Source organism: Chanodichthys erythropterus, chromosome 11 (genome assembly GCF_024489055.1).
Source record: "Chanodichthys erythropterus isolate Z2021 chromosome 11, ASM2448905v1, whole genome shotgun sequence".
In the NCBI taxonomy this organism is placed as follows: domain Eukaryota; kingdom Metazoa; phylum Chordata; class Actinopteri; order Cypriniformes; family Xenocyprididae; genus Chanodichthys; species Chanodichthys erythropterus.
Window position 1 is genome coordinate 12,245,119 of NC_090231.1, and position 21,002 is coordinate 12,266,120.

The 21,002-nt window shown below is 37.4% G+C and overlaps 2 protein-coding genes across 2 annotated transcripts; both read right to left on the bottom strand.

The window, feature by feature from the left end:
* Positions 1–1,964: 1,964 nt before the first annotated feature.
* Positions 1,965–7,958, bottom strand: tmem179ba (transmembrane protein 179Ba). Its single transcript, XM_067400433.1, has 5 exons — positions 7,821–7,958; positions 5,555–5,745; positions 4,435–4,572; positions 4,254–4,332; positions 1,965–3,500 (listed from the first exon to the last, which is right to left on the bottom strand). Exons 1-5 carry the CDS (start codon positions 7,914–7,916, stop codon positions 3,345–3,347), a joined length of 660 nt encoding a protein of 219 aa, XP_067256534.1. The 5' UTR covers positions 7,917–7,958; the 3' UTR covers positions 1,965–3,344.
* Positions 7,959–9,913: 1,955 nt separating this feature from the next.
* On the bottom strand, positions 9,914–14,511 carry prox3 (prospero homeobox 3). Its single transcript, XM_067400434.1, has 5 exons — positions 14,218–14,511; positions 11,846–13,394; positions 11,185–11,292; positions 10,600–10,800; positions 9,914–10,518 (listed from the first exon to the last, which is right to left on the bottom strand). Exons 2-5 carry the CDS (start codon positions 13,358–13,360, stop codon positions 10,330–10,332), a joined length of 2,013 nt encoding a protein of 670 aa, XP_067256535.1. The 5' UTR covers positions 13,361–13,394; positions 14,218–14,511; the 3' UTR covers positions 9,914–10,329.
* Between the last annotated feature and the right edge of the window lie 6,491 nt (positions 14,512–21,002).

Below are 21,002 nucleotides of genomic sequence, written 5' to 3' on the forward strand. Positions count from 1 at the left end.
CATTAGTACTCCGAGGTTTATAATGGTTGTGAATGGGGGGGGGACATGTTTTGAAGTCAAAAATAATGCATCCATCCATATATTAAAAAAAGTAATCCATATGACTCCAGGGGGTTAATAAAGGCCTTATGAAGTGAATCGATGCGCTTTTGTAAGAAAAATATACATTTAAAACTTTATAAATTCAAATATTTAGCTTCCGTCGGATGACCGTACAATGTAATGATGAACGTGGAAGTGCAGAAGATAGAGCAAAACAAATCAACGGTCACAGATTATAAGTCGACGATAATTTTTAAAGTGAAATGTCGGATTTTGATATAAGAGGAGCTTAAATTTGTTGCACAGCCATTTTTGAACCGTGAGAGGCGTCTAAGCTACAATACTCCTACATCCTGCGTCATACATCGCGTCAGTAAGTCGACTTGCGCATTCTGCGTACGGTCGTCCACCAGAAGCTAGTTATGCGAATAGAGTGCCCCAGGGATGACGCGTTTTTGTAGGCCAACCCGGAAGTTAGCGGCGCACGGGTTCCCTCGACTGAAAGCCTATTCATTTTTCCCGTAGACTTTTGGAAAATCGCAGAAAATAATGGTGCGTTCAAGTCATGTCGGAAAGATCGTATTTACGAGCAGAACTGACATGAATGCCACCACAATGTCGTAAATACCAGTGGGAAGCTCGTAATTTTCTTTAAGCTCCGATCTGTACGAGTTGGGGGCGTGTCAGTCAGAAACATGGCGAAATACCACAATATTACAGGTATTTAGCAGTGAATTGTCAGGCTTTTCTATTTACAACAAAGTAAGCTGATTCCCAGCAAAAAATACAATAGCATCACAGTATAAAAATGTAATATGCAACAATTAAGTTTACAACAGCTTCATAAATTAATTAAAAAACATAAAAAAGCAACATACAACTAATGTACATTATTTGCTCTACATTTTCTAGAAGCAGAAGTGTTGTAATTTTGTGTAATTAATTTAGAGAAGGCACACCGCCATCATACTCCGACGAAAGTGACTTGAACGCACCTACCGTCGTACACACGATTTCCCACCTCGTAAATACGAACTTCCCAGGAAGACTTGAACGCACCATAAGCTCTGTGTTTAACAAAGGATTATGACACTTACACGTTTTGTCTATCAAGATAATCTTTATAAGTTAACACAACTAGATTTTGAAGCCTAAATAAAGTCGTCAGATATAAAAGGCTATAACAGTAGGCTATAAACGGACTACAGCACACCATGGTCGCGGATCAACGTCACCACTGTACAAGACACAGTAAAAGTAAAAAAAAAAAAATCACAAGTGGGTTATTATAACTGGTGCTTTTTATGTCATAGATCAAAACGTGAAAGTATTTAGAGGCTTTGTTAACCTCAGACCTTATTTCAGGCGATTTAGCAAAAACCCATTCAAAAAACCCATAGACTTTACGGCGTTGGAACCGGAAGTCCTAAAATGCTAACTCGCTTCCGGATTTTGTCTACAAAAACGCGTCATCCCTGGGGCACTCTATAGATAAAGTTTTAAATATGTATATTTTTCTTTAAAAAATCTGCATCGCTTCGCTTCAGAAAGCCTTTATTAACCCACTGTAGTCGTATTGATTACTTTTTTTTTAATGGATGGATGCATTATTTTTTTACTTCAAAACGCGGCCCCCCTATTCACAACCATTATAAACTCCGGAGGACTAGGAGATTGTGTTTGTCTGAAAGAAGATAGTCATATACACGTAGGATGGCTTGAGGGTGAGTAAATCAAGGGATAATTTTCATTTTTAGGTGAACTATCCCTTGAAGAGACGGGTTATTGGGAGATATAATCTCGCAATTGCGAGAAAAAGTTATAATTATATAATGAATGTTTTGGGTTCTAATGTTATATACGTAAAATGTTATAGGTTTAAATATTATTTCATGTTGTAATTATATATATTATGACCCCTATAAACTGCATCTGCCATGTGCGGCTATGACATAACTGTGACGTCTGCTTCCAAGTGTTCTATATCTCAGATTATTGGCCTCAAACTGATTTTATTTCATGTTTGGCATGTTCGACCCCATTATGGCAGATGAATGAAAAATACTATACTATACATAATAAAAATACCATATTGTGACACCATAAGAACTTGGCTGACAAATTTAATTGCTTTGAAACGCTTACATTGCACCCAAGGATAGTATGTTATACAACAGATTTAGTATTTTTAAAAAAATATCAGTGCATAATCTGTAACCAGCAGTTTTAAAACCAAAGTTAAATGAAAAAGTTTCAAAAGAAGGTGATGAGACCAAAGCATTCAGTGGCTGAAGCAAACATGGACACTGTGCAGCCGAGATAGGCGGAAGGACAGTGTTTCTGAGGACTTTAGTGTTGTGGGCAGCACCTCAGATTTGGCACTTCGCCTGCGGAAAGCGGATACCATCAGTAGCCAAATTATGGATTTATGTCCCTGTCAACCCACACACACATACACACCACACACACACACCCCTCCTGTGGCTGTGTGCAGGAAAAAGCCATTAAAAATGACACCTCTGCTGGGCACAAGATTAATAGCCAAACACTCTCGGAAAGACACTCTCAAGCAGTTTTGCCCATGTAAAGGACACCAAGGACTATGGGGAAGAGAAATGTAAAATTGGGGGGGGGGGGCTTCCTTGCCTACATAACAGGCACGAGCACCGTCTAATGGGATTTATGGAGTAATTCATATAAACAGACAGGAGAGGGCGGTAATGTTGTACATTGACACAGAGCAAGCTTCACTTAAGACAAGTTAACAGTCAGTACAGTGCATTAACTTGGTCTGACTTCAGGTCAGCTAGGTAATTTAATGGATGCTATTCGACAAAAGCCTATAAATTGATGTACGTACTCATAAAATGTTTTGGCCAGAGAGTAAAAACACTTGAGTCACCATGTAGAAACAAAGTAGTAGTATGAGTATGCAATCCTCATGTTTAGTTGAAGTTTGAAAACACTGACAATGTTGTCCGATTTGATCTCTTTACATAAAGCTGTGTCTCAATCAGTTCAGGTCACACCACCAATCTGGCAACCGCACACTATCACCGGCCAGGTCTATGCTGCCAGCCACAGATCAGTAACCATGGCAACTAACCCTTGGCAATGCTAGTGAACAAAATCAAGATCGTATACTGGAACTGCCAAAATCCTCTTGGCTCAGCTAGCCAGCAGTGCGTTTGTGAATGTGTGTGTGTGTGTGTGTGTGTGTGTGAGTGAGTGAGTGAGTGTGTTCAAGTGACACATAGACTGCTTTAGTGTGGAGCGACACAGATTAACTGTGTCCCTGTTCACTAAGGACATCCTGGGCGGTTAAAGAAGGGCTCTGTTTCAGAAGGGGTCACTGATGGGTTCTCTCCTCCTGACTGGATTTCTGACCCTTTGTTACGCTGGAGCAGGACCAGAACTGCTATGATCATCCAAAAGAAGAAATTCACCCATACTGCTGTCTGAAAGAGAGAAAAATAAGTGTCTTAAAAATGATGTTGAACATGAAGAAAAAGAAAAAAAGAGAGAAATTTGTAGGGCAGTAGTGCAATTAGAGACAGACAATTTGTTTTTGTTTTTTTACTTAAAAATAATCAATTAAAATTATATATAAATGTGTGTGTGTGTGTGTGTATGAAGTCATTTGCGCAATATAATTGTCTAAATCATTGTCTACAAATGTTGTCTATAATATATTATATATATATATATATATATATATATATATATATATATATATATATATATATATATATATATATATATATATATATATGCTGTCAAGTAATTAATCACATCCAAACTACTGTACTGTGAATATTTATTATGTATATATAAATACACACATATACATGTATATATTTAAGAAATATTTACATGTATACATGTGTGTGTGTGTGTGTATATATTATATATATATATTATAACTATATAAACTTTATATTATATATAAATATATAAATATAACATGTTTTTGTTAAATATATACATGCATTTGCAAAATATAATTGTCTAAAACACTGTCTAGAAATGTATACATTTTATACATGTATGAAGTCATTTACACATATTGTATGCATGTATAATTGTATATATGTATGTATTATGGATTTTTTCCAATGTTACCATCAAGAAGAGGTTTCTCCAACACTCTCAGATAAATGAGAGATTTGAAGCCAGAATGTCAATAAGGGATCAAGGGAGTTTGTAGTTACCTCTGCACTGTGCAGCCTGGAGTAGAACTGGCTCCCACTTATAGGGCTCAACCAAGACTCATTTTGAGCTTCTTCACACCTGCAAATGCATAAAAAAAATGCATATATACACCCACTGTTGATACATTAGTTATGATGATCAATATTGTCTGCACTAAAAGCCATTCTCACCCACACTCACCTTGTTATATTCTTCACTGTATTGAGCACTGAGTCACACAGTCTGTCTCGGCCGATTTTTAGGATGCATCCCGTCACCAAGAGGAAGAAGAGGAAGACTCCAGACAAGCCAAGGGTAATGTTCATCCATAATTTCTCTCTTAAACCAGACAGAGACAACATTGCACAATGTTTGCATGATGTTTTAGAAAAAAATATTTACTTCCAATTTAATAGTCTGGGGAATCATCCTCTTCCTTTCATGTTTGCAAAGTCTCACACTCTGACAGTACAAGGACTGTTGTAACATCTCTTACTGGATTTGAAAATAGTTTATTTATTACTTTTAATTAATAGTGCATTGGTGAGGATTATGATCATTGTTATTAATATATAAACAGCTTGTTATTAATATATACATTACCAATTAAACTAATGGTCGGCCAATATAGATTTTTTTTATGGCCAATGCCAATGTAATTTATCCCTGTCATGACAAAGCTGAATTTTCAGCATCATTACTCCAGTCTTCAGTGTCACATGATCCTTCAGAAATCATTCTAATATGTTGATTTGCTGCTCAAGTAACATTTCTTATTAACCATGAAGCATTTTATTCAGAATTCTTTGATAAATAGAAAGTTAAAAAGGACACCAACTGTTTGAATTATAAATGTTCTGTAACATTATTAAAGTCCCCATTAAATCAAAATGAAGTTTTTGGGCTTTTAGTATGAATATGCTAGTCTTAGTGTTATAAGCTAGTGCTCCAAAACAATGACAAAATTCCCATTTACAAGATATAAGCATTCAAAACATACAGTCTTTCACTTCCTCCAATATGGATCAATGATTTCAGTGGGCCTTTAAAGTCTTTCCAGACTCTTTTGATCAATTTATTGAATACTTGAATAAAAGTATACATTTCTTTTTAAAAAATCTTACTAAACACAATGTCTCATATCTAAATGCACATAACTTTTTATGAGTTTGCATAATATCCGTTTAGAGTTCCTTCTGCAACCTATTCATACTGGAGCACGACAAGCAGGAAACAGAAACGGAAGCACCTTCAGAAAACCTCTGTTCTCATAGCTGAAATAAACTCACTAGCACATGTTCTACTGTGTTGTTGGACATACCTTTTCACCTCTCCGTCAAAACAGGCGACGTAGATCCAGTATAGAGTGAGTGAAAAGCAGAAGACAGCCACACAAACTGAGATGGCTGACACAAAGTAACAGAGAGAGGGAGAACTGGATGAAAGAACACTGATGGATGAGTTGTTCAGATGCACTGAACCGTACAGCATACACTTCCCAGCAAAACTTCCCTGTTTGAGTGGGGGGAAAAAAGTAGAAAGTTCTGGCTTACAAAAATGCATCTTATGACTGTAATAGGCACTTTCCACAAATAAAGTACAACAGAGGACCTGGCTTTATTTTAATTAATTTATTTATGTTATTACAAACGGTCATTGAAGATATACTGTATATTATATTATATTATATTATATTATATTATATTATATTATATTATATTATATTATATTATATTATATTATATTATATATACAGTCCAAAAGTTTGGAACCACTAAGATTTTTAATGCTTTTAAAAAAAGTTTTGTCTGCTCACCAAGGCTACATTTATTTAATTAAAAATACAGTAAAAAACAGTAATATTGTGAAATATTATTACAATTTAAAATAACTGTGTACTATTTAAATATATTTGACAAAGTAATTTATTCCTGTGATGGCAAAGATGAATTTTCAGCATCGTTACTCCAGTCTTCAGTGTCACATGATCCTTCAGAAATCATTCTAATATGTTGATTTGCTGCTCAATAAACATTTATGATTATTTTCAATGTTGAAAACAGTTGTGTACTTTTTTTATTCAGGATTCCTTGATGAATAGAAAGTTCAAAAGAACAGCATTTATCTGAAATACAAAACTTCTGTAGCATTATACACTACCGTTCAAAAGGTTGGGGTCAGTAAGAATTTTTATTTTTATTTTTAAGAAATTAAAGAAATGAATACTTTTATTCAGCAAGGAATCATACTTTTATTCAGGCATTAAATCAATCAAAAGTGGCAGTAAAGACATTTATAATGATACAAAAGATTAGATTTCAGATAAACACTGTTCTTTTGAACTTTCTATATAACAAATAATCCTGAAAAAAATATTGTACACAAATATTTTGTACAATTGTACACATTAAATGTTTCTTGAGCAGCAGATCAGCATATTAGAATGATTTCTGAAGGATCATGTGACACTGAAGACTGGAGTAATGATGCTGAAAATACAGCTTTGCCATCACAGGAATAAATTACTTTGTGAAATATATTCAAGTAGAAAACAGTTATTTTAAATTGTAATAATATTTCACAATATTACTGTTTTTACTGTATTTTGAATTAAATAAATGTAGCCTTGGTGAGCAGACGAAACTTCTTTTAAAAATCTTAGTGGTTCCAAACTTTTGGACTGTACTGTATATTATATATATATATATATTAGTTCTTGGAAAAAGTTGATTAATTGTTGAGTCGGGACCTCCAAGGTGGGCACAAGCAAAAATTAAGGGTGGGATATAGGTGGAATTTACTGCGTTTCAAACTAGACACTTTTCACATTTAAATGTTATGTTACACAAACTATTACCAATCATAAAATTAAATATGCCAACTCTCTAGTTTGACAACATGGGAACTGCCCCCCTTTTTTTTTAGGGTACCAAAGAATACATAATTAGATAACTTCAAAACTACACAAGAGCATCACTCTTGGTGAACAAAGTCTTCATTTTTCTCTTTCATTCTCATCTTGAGATTTCAGCTGGTAACAGGATAAAACCCGACTGAAGCTCCTTCACAAACACACACACTCTCTCTTTTTTTGCTCATCTGACTTTAATAAGCCAATTCCTTTTGGAAGCATATTCTCAGCTAGTCACATGACAGGGAAAAAGTGGAGAGAGTGACAGAAGTGGAAGCTTTGGTTGCTTCTGTCACGCTTTCATTTTCTCTCCACTTCCGGGTTTTACTTTTAAAACGTATTACTTCTTCTACTGTATGGATAATTATACGTGACTTAAAAACATTTCTGGTCTCATTTTCTTCAGTCACATGACTATGACAATTTTGGTAGAAACTCGTGAGAGTATAAGCGCAGAATACCTAAAGAAGAAAAGTTATGATTTTACATGTAACTAAGGAAACACCAAAACAATTGAAAAGTTGAAAACAATTGTCCTAAACAAAACTATCAACTGTAAACTACAAGCGTTCAGCTAACATCAAGTTTGAAACTTGCATTTTACCGTGTTTCCGAAGGCAAAGCACCATGTAACATCTGTTATAGTCTTCTATATTCATTAGCAAACAGCAGATACCTGTGAGATTGTAACAGAAGAGGCTGTGACGATCCCGCAGATAAAACAGCTGCCGTACAGCAGCAGCTCCAACAGCAGAAGCCACGGCAGCGCCATAGCTTTAATGCGCGCGCCACAACTCCACACTGACTTTAACCAGCCGCGGCAGCGCGCGTATACACCATGTGCCCAAAAACGCATCATGAGTTAACGACAATCATGTGATCGCTGTCGCACAAAAACATGAATTGAATACAACCACATTCCCTTGCATTTTAAGTAAAGCCTCAAAATAGGTCACGTTTATGATAATCACTTTACCTTAGTCAAGTTATATAGACCTACTTCATCATGACAGAATCTAAGATGTTAGAGTAGAACTAGGGTTAGTTCACCCAGAAATGAAAATTCTGTCATTAATTACTTACCCTTACGTCGTTCTACACCCCTAAGACACAAATGAAGATATTTTTGATGAAATCTGATGGCTCATTGAAGCCTCTATTGAGAGCAAAGCCACTGAACCTCTCAAGATCCAGAAAGGTACTAAAAACATATTTAACCCTTAAATGCATGACTGTTTCACCAATCGTTCTTACATATTCGGGTCTTTATCGACCCAGATCTATATCTATCACGGAAGGATCTCTAACTGTCACGATAACATAAAACTCCTTTGATATTAGAGTAACAATTGCAGAAGAATAAAATAAAGCATATTTTGTTACCTTTTGGAGCTTGAAAGGGCCCAGTTTGAGCAGATGTTTTATGCCATCACCGCTGTCCTCGTCAGAGCTCATTTCCCAGTAAATTCAGCAAATAATAGGCTAGTTTTATGTTTGATGTCACGAATATGAGCCCATTCGCGATCTCAAACGTATTCTCAAAACTATATAATTTTCAACATCTTCAAAATCAATATTTCGATCGCTAACAGCTTCACCAGATCCATCCAGTAACAGTTACAGTCATATTTGATTGCGTTCAGTACTTGCTCTGCAGTAAATCACTGAGCCATTTCATGTTTTCCTTATTTCGTTTTCTGTCTGAACGAGTCGTTACTTCAGCATTGTGTTTCAGACATTGTCACCTTGGGGAATAAAGGTGAATTGCACTTATTCTGTAATCTAAGATTCAATTATTGTTGTGAAGAAAAAATATAAGTACACTCATACACAGCTCGATAGCGACCCTATACAATGTTTACAAAAAATGAATACAAAAATAGGCATTCTTTTATAATTTTATGATTTTTTTCTTGTTATATTCTTTATAATGAATTGATTGAGGAATACCAAGAAGGTTGATGTCTAACTTTAAAACATTAATGAGGAGGAGGGTAGTGAATGACGTCCCGGGTCACTAAAGACCCGAGGTATGCATTTAAGGGTTAAAACAGTTCATGTGAGTACAGTGGTTCTATCTTAATATAATAAAGCGACTAGAATACTTTTTGTGCACCATAAAAAAATAACGTCTTTACAACATGGCCGATTTCAAAACACTGCTTTGGAGCTTTACGAATCGAATCAGTGCCAAAGTCACGTTATTTCAACAGTTTAACAGTTTGATAGGAGATCCGAATCATCCGAATTATCGATATAAAAGATTCGTAAAGCTCAGAAGCAGTGTTTTTAAATCAGCCATCACCAGATATTGATGAAAAGTCGTTATTTTTTTATTTTTTTTTAAGCACAAAACATATTAAGGTTGAATCACTGTAATCCCTGAATCTTGAGATTTTCAGTTACATTGCTGGCAATGCAGGCCTCACTGAGCCATCGGATTTCATCAAAAATATCTTAATTTGTGTTCCGAAGATGAACGAAGGTCTTACGGTTGTATAACGACATGAGGGTGAGTAATAAATGACATTATTTTCATTTTTGGGTGAACTAACACTTTAACTATTATTATATCTGGACCTTTTACTTGTTATTGAACTATTTTACTTTCAGTTAGATCAGTGCACTTCAATCATATTATTACTCAGCCAATTATGTCATGCAAGGCTGCGTATGCATTTGACAATAAGTGTTATTGTGGCACAAATTTGAAGCGTTGACTAAAAGCAAAGTTTGTTTGGACTTATTTTATTACACGACACCACAAATTCACAGAAACTCAGCAACATTATGTAACAATGTATAATGTAATAAGTAATATAAAAAGGTCAAAAGCCAACCAGGCCTGCATTTTCAGTTATATTAATGAGCATTAATGTAACAGTGAATAAAATGAGTCCCCCCCCCCCCCCCCACACCGCCATATAATCATAACATTTTTCAGTGCTAACCACTTGACTAAAGTATTAATCAGATAATGTTTAAACAATACTTTTGAGCATCATGATGATAGTAATAAAACACTTATTCAGTGTTCTCGATCTTTACAGCATACTTTTGTACATTTTCTTCTTGTTTCTTTGCTACTAATTCAAATTGTTAACCGTTCTTGCACACTTCTGATATCAATCTGTGCACAATTCATGTGTTTTTATGAGGCTATGTATGTGTATGATAAACTCTATTTAGCCCATCCGGTAAGTGTCTGTGGGGCAGCCGGGCAGACGGAAGCTGTCAGGCACTGGGCTGTCTAATTTACAGATGATCTTGTAGATGGCCTTCTTCCAGCACGGATCAGCATCCCGACCACTCTGTATGGCAGTGAAAAACTCCCTTAGGGCTACCTCAGATACCTCCACAAACCTCTCTGGAACCTAGAAAACAGTCATGACGTTTAAACGCGTAATTGAACGGTTACACGCAGCACCCACGCCTGTGCACATGCACACACTGACCTGGTAATCATTGCTCTTATTGTAGTGCATGTTGAGAATGCGGTAAAGCTCAGTGTCTCTGCCCAGGCGGAGTGATCTTTCCCTGGCAGATGTAAGCCCCTCTCTGGCTGCCTGGCGGGCAAAGCGCTCCATCTGGATATAGAAGAACTCCCGGAAGTTACTGAACCACTTAATCAGCTGTGAAGTGACACAGCGATTGAACTGTGTGAGGGGGGAAAAGAAAGAAAAGCCAAGTTAATTCTAGCAGCATTTCAAAAAGATGGGGTATATAATGAATGTAGGTCAGCATTAAATACTGTAGTATCATTTTTTGGAGACATTCATTCTGTGATGTGTAATGTAATTATAATACATATGATTTAATTAAAAAAAAAATCCTTGACATTCACTCATAAATGTAGGAACATTTTCTGACTGCTCTAATTGATTCAGACTGTTTCAAAAGGGAAACCATGCCAGACTGCTGTATATAGGTCAGTGTGACTTCATTCAATAAGTCATTAGCCCATATAATTATATAATTTGAGCGAGATATGCACATAAGGCTATAATATTTTGTGATCAGGATACATGAATGCTGCTCACTTTGACGTCAGGGAAATATGTCTTTAGTGTGCTGGAACTGGGGTAGCGTGTGTAGAAGAACATGAGTTTGGCTTTCTTCAGGTGGCACGGAGAGAGACCTTCCTGAGAGTGTAGATGGTTAAGGAATTTTTGATACCACAAATATATATTTTTATATTTGTATACATAAAATCCACTACCGTTCAATCATTTTGGGTCAGAAAGATTTTTCTGTTTTTGAAAGAAGTCTCTTATGCTCGCCAAAGCTATTTGATCAGTAATCCAGTAAACAGTAATGTTTTGGAATATTATTACAATTTAGCATAACTGTTTTCTATTTTAAAATATTTTAAAATGTTATTCATTCCTTTGATGCAAAGCTGAATTTTCAACATAATTACTCCAGTCTTCAGTGTCACGTGATCCTTCAGAAATCAGTCTAATATCCTGATGGGATGCTCAAGAAACATTTATTATTATCAGTGTTAGAAACAAATGTGCTGTTTTTATTTATTCATAGCTCTTATTTAATATATATATATATTAAAGTCACATTATAAATGTGTTTACTGTCAATTTTTAACAATTTAATGCAAATAAATGTAATAATTTCTTTAAAACTGACCCCAAACTTTTGAACACTAGTGTAAACATTTTTCTGCACAATTTCATAAAAGGATATTGACCCAGCGGCAAGATAGAGTGCTGCATCTCCTCCATCCACCATTCCTGCTCCGCCTCCCCTCATCCCTCCTTCTCTCGCTCTATCCGATGGAGAGGGGTCTAGCTGCCCCAACAATGGGAGGGGTGGGAACGCAGAGTTGTGTGAACGGAAGTCCATAAAAGATTCAGACAGGCAGTCCTTATGAAGAGGCAAACTGGAAAGGGAGCGGGCAAAGAGATTCTGCATGGTGTAGTGAAGAAGGGGTAAGGCAACGGGGTTGTCTGAGGGATAGGAGGGCAGGAAGTGGTCTTTGCTCCTGGGAGGTAAAAGTGCCGGGAGAGGGGGCTGGGGTAGCGGAGGGAGGCTGGGATTGGCTTGAGGGAGGAGGAGGTCTTTGTGTACATTTTGAGCGATAGAGGCCTTCTTGTCTTGAGGACTCTTTGTGACTAGTGGCAAAGCTTCCACCTGCTCTACCGCCTGAGGTCTCAGCCTCCTGTCTGAGTTTAGATCCAACGTCATGCTGGTTTCTTGGGGAACATTGGCAGATGTGACTGTCGAGGGGTCGGTTTCAGCATAGAGACGGACAACTCTGTCGATAACTTGAGCCACGACATTTGCAAGCTCCTGCTTTAGAGCTTGAGCAAACTTCTGCCCTCCTTCTGCGCTCTCCCACTCACCTCTGACCAAACTGCAGCCCAGCCACACTTGATCACCATTTAACTCCAAGTCCAGGTCCACGGCGGTCTCTGGAAACATCTCAGCACTGCCATTCCCATTGGTTTCATTGTTTTTCTTAGACGAACAGCGCGGAGGAGAAAATCCGTTGCTGACGAGTGGATCGTCGCTGTCGGAAAACATCTCCGCAACCTCGTCGAGATTGATCGCGCCATTCTCTTGCTCCTCTTCGCCTCCTTTCTCGTCGTCCGCCTGCCCTCCGTACACTCTCCACACCTTGCGTTGGAGTTCTAGAAGTTTCCCTCTGGTTTCCTCCAACTGAAGCTTCAGTTCTTGTCGCTGTCGTTTCCTGCCTTCCCTGCTTTCCCTCCTGTTCCCTTGTTCTGATCCCTTCCTTTCGCCCATTCTAACCAAAGCTCTACTCTTCCTCCCTCTCTTGCCTTCTCTACCAGTTTCTTCTTCGTTTCTAGCTGCGGAGTCCATCCTGGGTCTCTTAGTTCTCCCAAAATCCTGTCCCCAGTTGCCGGGTTCGGGACCCGAGCTTTGTCCCCGTTCTCCATGACAGCGCTGAGATGATGGGGTAGCCCCAAGAGCAAACTCCCTCTTCCCAAACACATCCTCCTCACTTATATCATCATCTACCAGGAGCCCAGGGAACAAGCCCTGACGCTGACGGAAACTACCCCACCTTTGGGACGCACTGTTGGGGTGCATGAGAGGGGAAAAGAGCGGGTGGGAAGACAGGCTGCTAGGGGAAAATCGGTGGCTTGAGGGGTTGGAATCTGGCAGGCTGTGATACAGTTCGAAGGGACACATCTGAGAAGGCTGCTGATGAAATCGATCCGAAGGGGAATCCATAACCCCCTTTTCCGTTCTGATCTGGTTTCAGGATCTTTAAAGAGAGCACAATTTGCTGAAAATAAATGCATGATCGTAGACGAAAATATGTCTGGATCGTTTTTTAAAATTGTTCATAATCCTCTCATTGTTATCGGCATCATCATTGTCTCTTTTTTTCCTCTCTGCATGTGTGCGTTATCTATCCGCTGACAGCTGTACCCTGTGTTTGTTCAGACTGTTGACTCTATTGCTCTCATCCTTCTTTCTCTCTCTCTCTCTCTATCCCCCACACACATACTCAACCCAACACAAATACATGGGTGGATGGTGAGACAGTAAATATTTTAATGAGATTACTATAGTCCCATAGCTCTGAATCTGCATTTTTACTTAATTCAGACATTTTAGTACTACTAGATAGATAGATAGATAGATAATTTATCCTCAAATCAGATTAATGGAAATTACTGTCCTAAACGTTTTGCCTATTCCTCATTGGCACAAATGCCACAGATGTCATCAGATTACTGGTCAAATATAAAGCCGTTTAACTGCCATGAAAAAAAAATGTAACAGATGGAAGGACAACACCCTCAGGGATAAATTATAGAAATTGATTTGCGTTAATTACTGACTGACACACTAACCAACTCGACGTAAATATCGCAGTGCACGTCAAAGTTTTCTTGTTATGAAGACAGATTTCGCTCCTGCTCGAATACCGGTGCAAGAGCGCACGAGCGGACATTTGTAAACTCTGCGCGCGCGTGTCGCAGATTCATTAACAGATAAATAGATGAGGCGCATTTGACAAGGACAAACAAATACGCAGATGTCCCAAATGTAAAAAGGAACTAAAATACTTAAAAACTTACAAAACAGTTAGCTAGAAAGCATCCCCCGGTCGGTCACTTTCCTGTCGTGTTATATTTCGCTCTTGTCGAGGTGTCCGCTGGTCACCGGGAGCATCAGCTTTACAAGCGCCACCGAGTTTCCTGTTATTGCTGTCGCTCCTGTCTCGCGCTGTCCATCTCTCATCCTCGCGCACTCTATCGCGTGGTGATCAGCCAGTAGGCGTGAAGGCGTGAGGGAGGGATGTCCGCTGCCCCAGTGCACGCGCGCGCACACACACAGTTTACAGTCTCTCTCTTTCACTCTCTCACACACTCTCCACGTGGGGCAACTACTTGGTTATGAGCCTCCACCAATCAAAAACGACCCGATTTACCAAAATAATCCGATGTACATATATGGTAAATGTATTATTGTGACATTTTTTTTCCACCATAGTTATCACAGTTCTTGTTAAGATTTAAAGTTTGATTAAATATAAACATAATAATTGATAAGGATCTAATTCAAGCGATGCAAAAAGCCCTAAAAGAATTTTCTTAAAACAAACAGTCGATTTATATCTTTTCTGATACATAGCTCCCAACAGTATTAAGAGATTAAATGAAAATTCAGATTTGCATCAGGAAAAAATTACATTTTTAAAAAAAAATATTAAAACACTTATTTTAAATGGTAATATTTAAAGATGCACCGATACTAAATTTTTTCCACTTATACCGATAGACGATTATTGAGTGACATCTACCAATACCTGCCTTTTATTCCTTCTTTTAAATGAATGATATTTCATTAGAATTAATAATCATTATATTTTTAATTATTATATTTTGAAAGAAATGCAAATAAAAACTTTATTCTCTCCATCTCATCAACTTGTTTCGGAGTAACTGGTATCAGTTATAAGCATAAACACATTACTCAAATTAATATTAACACACATAAATTCTAAATTCTGAAGATTAAATTAATATTTCCTAACTTTCTGAATGTTATTAATTCATATAATTACATCATATTGGTTTCTTAGCATTTTCTTTACACAAAGCACAAATGCAGTGCATTTTCCCGCCCTCTTTTGATTGACAGGATATATCGGCCCTGACTATCGGCTGTTTTTAAACTATTAACCGATAGGCGATAGTATGAAAATGTGCTTTTATCATATATATCGGTGCATCTAGTAATATTATTTCACAATACTACTGTTTTACTGTATGTTTTATTAAAATACAGCCTTGAATCCTTCGAATGGTAATGTATACACAAGACATTTCAGGATTTTAAACCGCTTACAGCTCCTCTAAAAGGTTCAATACATTATACTAATACAAAAGTGTGTTTCTGATAATAATTATGCAACATTCCACATTTAAAAATAAAAAATGCTGTAAGAATTTGTTTTTCTAGTTGGAACATTTGGTTCTTGGAGGATTCTTTTTTTTTTCTTCCACTGGAATGGATTAGGAGAGGTTCTAAATGATGATAGAATTCTAATAGGAATTCTGTACACATTCTTATTATAGCAACACTGACTGTAACTAACAAGAATGTTGGAGAACCTATAATTGCAATTATAACATTTTTGCCTAATCAAACTTCTGACTTAGTATCAATCGTTTTAAGAAAGTATGAATATCTACCTGCATGTTTAAGAAAATATTTTAGTAGATAATAGGTTAATACATAATATACACAATATTTCAGAAATAGAAGGTCTGTTTGTTTTTTGATTACATATTCCACCAAACACGTCCCTAGTAAGAGACTGTATATGCCAAGGCCGGTCTGAATAAGCAGCAACAGAGCTCTTCATAATCAGAGACTCCTCTACCCCTCAATGTGTGAAAGCTGATTATCGGTCCCTCCACTCCTCTTCATAGCACCCCTTCTCTCTCTTTCATTGTTTCCATCACTCCCTCTCTCCCCCACTTCACTGAAATATACCTCAACCAACCAAACTGTTCACAATAACCAGTGGGCACTGTTGTTATGGAAACAAGAAAATGTGACACAAAGCCTTATTAATAAAAGGTGCTTGTGACTATAGAGTGATCTAAGTAAACAAATGTAATTGAAATGTAGTTTTAAAAACAAATAAATATTGGACAGATAGAAGGGACATTAACACAACTCGCATACTTTGACAAGTGGCATTGAAGCTAATGGATTCCTCTCTATTTGAATTCTAAATCCATTTTTTCTCAGTAAAAAATGACAGTAACTGTGCAATGCAGGTGTTAAATTCCTTGATAAATTCCTTATCCGACAATCCAGTCCATTTGCACTGTAAACACACACACACACACACCTTTTGTAAGGTCAGGCTGAAAGGCTTTTGAACTACATTAGCAACTCACACTGAATCCTTTGAACTGAAGCCAAATGACTGACAGCAAACAATATTAAAATGCATGAGCAATTCTAACAAAGAGCTATGAAATACACCAAAGGGACGCGGCCATTTGCGAGCAGTGTTTTAAAAATGCCACACGAATGTCGATCCTTTCAAATGGTGGGAGACATATCAAAATGTCTCATTTGAATGAGTCACGATCAAACATATTGCATTATGAGTCCGTAATACGTGCGGAATGAAAATGTGGTATCCAGCGGGGGGAGAGAGAGAGAGAGAGAGAGAGAGAGAGAGAGAGAAAGCAGGAGTGGAGATAGACGTTTGAGGGGGTCGATGGACAGGCAAAGTGTTTGCCCATTGGCTGCCTCTGAGGGAAAGTGTGTATGAGAGAAAAGAGCACTCACACATTCAGCCTTGGGCAAGGTGACTGAGGAGAGACAATGAGTGACAACTGCAGTTGAACTAGAGGATATTCAATCTGAAGGGACAGAATAATGAATCGAGACCTCAGGAATTAGTACCACAAAGACGTAAAACCCCCAGGGAAGACGAATCCACACAACTAGGATGTGAGAGTGTTTATAATACATATAAAAAAGAGGCAGATTGATCAAATGGAAGATATTTTGAGATTATTGGACGAAAACTGTGAAGGATGAACAATGAAATGGTGATTTCAACTAGTGTCAGTATGAAAAAATTTACCAAAGGCTTTACACATGATGCACATGATCTGTTTTCGAATAGATCTCCAGTGACCTTTACAATAAGGTTCAGTTTGTTAGCATATCACGTCCTGTTTTTGCCGCATTAGATACAAAAATGTATCCCTAATCCAACCCATAAGTTATCCCTAAAATCAGAGGGAAATGATAGGTGAATAAGAGGCATAAGACCCTGATTGTAAGACTAAATTTGGCATAAACTGTAAACTTGCCCCTCAAATCTGATTGGCTGATTGGAATGTTGTTCCAGGATCAACAAAGATGTTGATCCAGGGACATGTACTTGGTGAAATCAGGTTCTGTATATGGGTCATTGACAAATAAGGTTTTTAAAAGTGTAAGAAAAACTAATGGAGATATAATTAATTTTGTTTTATGAAGTGTTAACAATGAGATTATGTGTATTTATAATCAATTAACACTGTTTTTGTACAAGATTTTACCAAAAAAGTCATTCGGTTTAACCAAAACTTTGGTTTTACCGAATGACAATATTTTCAAACAATGCTAACAGGCTGATATCTAGCTAGCAAAAGGACAATCAAACATGTTATATTTAGTACAAGTTTTTCAAATATTACAACATTTTCCATGTTTTATAGCGGTTGTACTGAATGACCTGATGTTTCGGGACGTGTATGAGCGAGTGAAAACATGAATTTTTCAAATAGTTAAGAGAGAGGTAGTTACTTCGCTTCACGACCATGTGGTTCTTTGCAGGTGTCTGAATGATGTCACATCCTGTCACATGATACTGAACGCATGACTTGATCCAAAATGGTCCTTTAATATTGGTTACTCCAAATGACAACAATGAAATTCTGACATTCTTTCTCATAACAAAGCAACGACTTCTACATAATTTTGTTGATATATGATGATATAAAATCATGGCAGAATAAAAAATATATACATTTATTACATTTTAAGATATTTTAATCATAAATGAAATGTCTTTCTTGGCCTTTGGACGGTTAAACCGAATGACCTTTGAAATGCCTTTATGTAGCAAAATATAATTAAAACCTTTTGGACACAGTAAACGTGATCTAGTTGTACTACCTTAAATGGCCTGTCACGTCATTGACCCATATATATATATATATATATATATTTTTTTTTTTTTTTATTATTATTATATATACACATATTGAAAGGTAGTGTATATATCTCAGGCGACATTGTCGGCCAAAGCAATAAAAATATTGTTTTGGGCCTGTGAATTTTATATCTGTGTTAAGCTACTGGCCACTTTAGATCTTTATAGAGATCATTTGAGCACAAAATGTAACCGTGACACACTGGATTCTGGATCCAGCTGAGCCATGGCCACTGTTTTCTCCAGCTTTCTGATAAAACTCCTCTTCACTGAAGCTCTGTTTTGAGTTTCCGCCTCTGACCTTGAGTTTCAGGAAACTGGTGGTAATGCACATTATTAAAACTGTGAGTGTGTGCATGTGTCTTCAATGGATTGTCCTTGTCCTCTCAGCACCGCAAACATATTCTTTGATCTCTGACCGAAATGACTCTCACAATGCGGTGGAGAACCTCAGGAATACAATATAATGCACCGACTCGCGCTCTCAACCGCACACAGATACCACAGACGTGAGAAAACGCGCTCGCGCACACACAATTTCACTCACTCTCCCTCTCAGTCTCTCCGCAGTACTCAGGTTGCAATTATCCTCTTTGGCTGGAGTGTTTTGATGGTATAATTGCCATGGACACTGAGGAGAGAGGGATTGGTGAGTGAGAGATAGAATGAGGGATGGAGAGGGGGAGAGAGGGACATCGAGAGCTGACACTCTCAGCATGCTAATGCCCAAACACACTCCATCTCCCAGCGTTTTCCTTTTTGTGACTCTCTTCATCGCTCACACACGCCACACACACGTACACACACACACACAGGTGCGGTAACCTCTCTCCATTCCACATTCACTCCAGGCAGCCAAAACAGCAAATACACAAGCCCGACGGGAGAGCGAGAAAACAACAGTAGGAGGGGAAAGAGAGGGATATTTTCCATCCACTGACAATAGAGATGATCCACGCTCATCCCTCAGTTCTTTCAGCTATGTAATCCTTTTTGTCCTTTCTATTCATTCCTTCCCTTTACCAGAAACAGAGCCAAAGTGCGCACAACAGCCCATATACACGAAGGGCCTAAGAAATGTGGATTTTTCTGCACTGATGTCTTGATCTAATTTGGGCAAAACAGCGACATCTGGTGGTGTATTAAAACAACTGCACTCAAAGCTTTAAAAGGGTTAGTTCACCCAAAAATGAAAATTCTGTCATTTATTACTCACCCTCATGCCGTTCCACACCCGTAAGACCTTCGTTCATCTTCAGAACACAAATTAAGATATTTTTGTTGAAATCCGATGGCTCCGTGAGGCCTCCATAGGGAGTATTGTCACTTCCTCTGTCAAGATCCATAAAAGTACTAAAAACACATTTAAATCGGTTCATATGCGTACAGTTGTTCAATATTAATATTATAAAGCAACGAGAATATTTTTGGTCCGCCAAAAAAAAACAAAATAACGACTTATATAGTGATGGCCAATTTCAAAACACTGCTTCAGGAAGCTTCAGAGCGTTATGAATCAGTATATTGAATCATGATTCGAATCGCGTGTCAAACTGCCAAACTGCTGAAATCAAGTGACTTTGGCACTTTGAACCTTCGATACACTGGTTCATTTATGCTCCGAAGCTTCCTGAAGCAGTGTTTTGAAATCGGCCATCACTAAATAAGTTTTTTTTGGCGCACCAAAAATATTCTCGTCGCTTTATAATATTAATATTGAACCACTGTACTCACATGAACTGATTTAAATATGTTTTTAGTACCTTTATGGATCTTGAGAGAGGAAATGTCATTGCTCCCTATGGAGGCCTCACTGAGCCATCGGATTTCAACTAAAATATCTTAATTTGCGTTCCGAAGATTAATGAAGATCTTACGGGTGTGGAACGGCATGAGGGTGAGTAATAAATGACAGAATTTCCATTTTTGGGTGAACTAACCCTTTAAAGTCAACATGACATGAAAATCGACCATTTTATAGGTACATGATGTAACTTATTTTTTCCAAAATAAACATTTTATTAATGAGTCAATATATCAATCGTTCTTCCAAAAATCATTCTGTCTTACCCTGATAAGTTATAAGTGTTTATATATTTTTACCTGTCGGGATGGTTTTCATTTGGAAATTGCGTACATATGCCCTGTGTGTCAGGTCTTATCTGTAAATTCATAGTTTTCAGTCACGTGACTGACATGTAGACCGGGTGGGCACAACATCCATAGAAATGCATTACAGGCCAGTCAATTTTCCATCTCAAAAAAAGAAAAACAAAAATATGTGAATATAATGCAAGTTTTGGGCACTAAAAACAGCGAGACATTCTTAAACGCTTAATGTGAAAAACACTTAGAATGCCTTAATGTGCTAGAACAGTGATACTGGGGGACCGGATTCGGTGTGCACTTTGTTGATGGTGAATACTATGTGTAGGCGAGATGAGCCAAGAATGAGAATGCAATGTTTTAAATGGTTAAGTGTTTTCTTTATAACAGTTTTCTATGGTTTCATGCAGAAACGAAGCACAACCAAAACAATGTTCTTCCGCATAAAGCATGCAGTTTTCTTTGTAGCCCCTAGAGGGCCAAAAGTGTACCTTTAATGCTCGTAATACACACTCTCAGGTA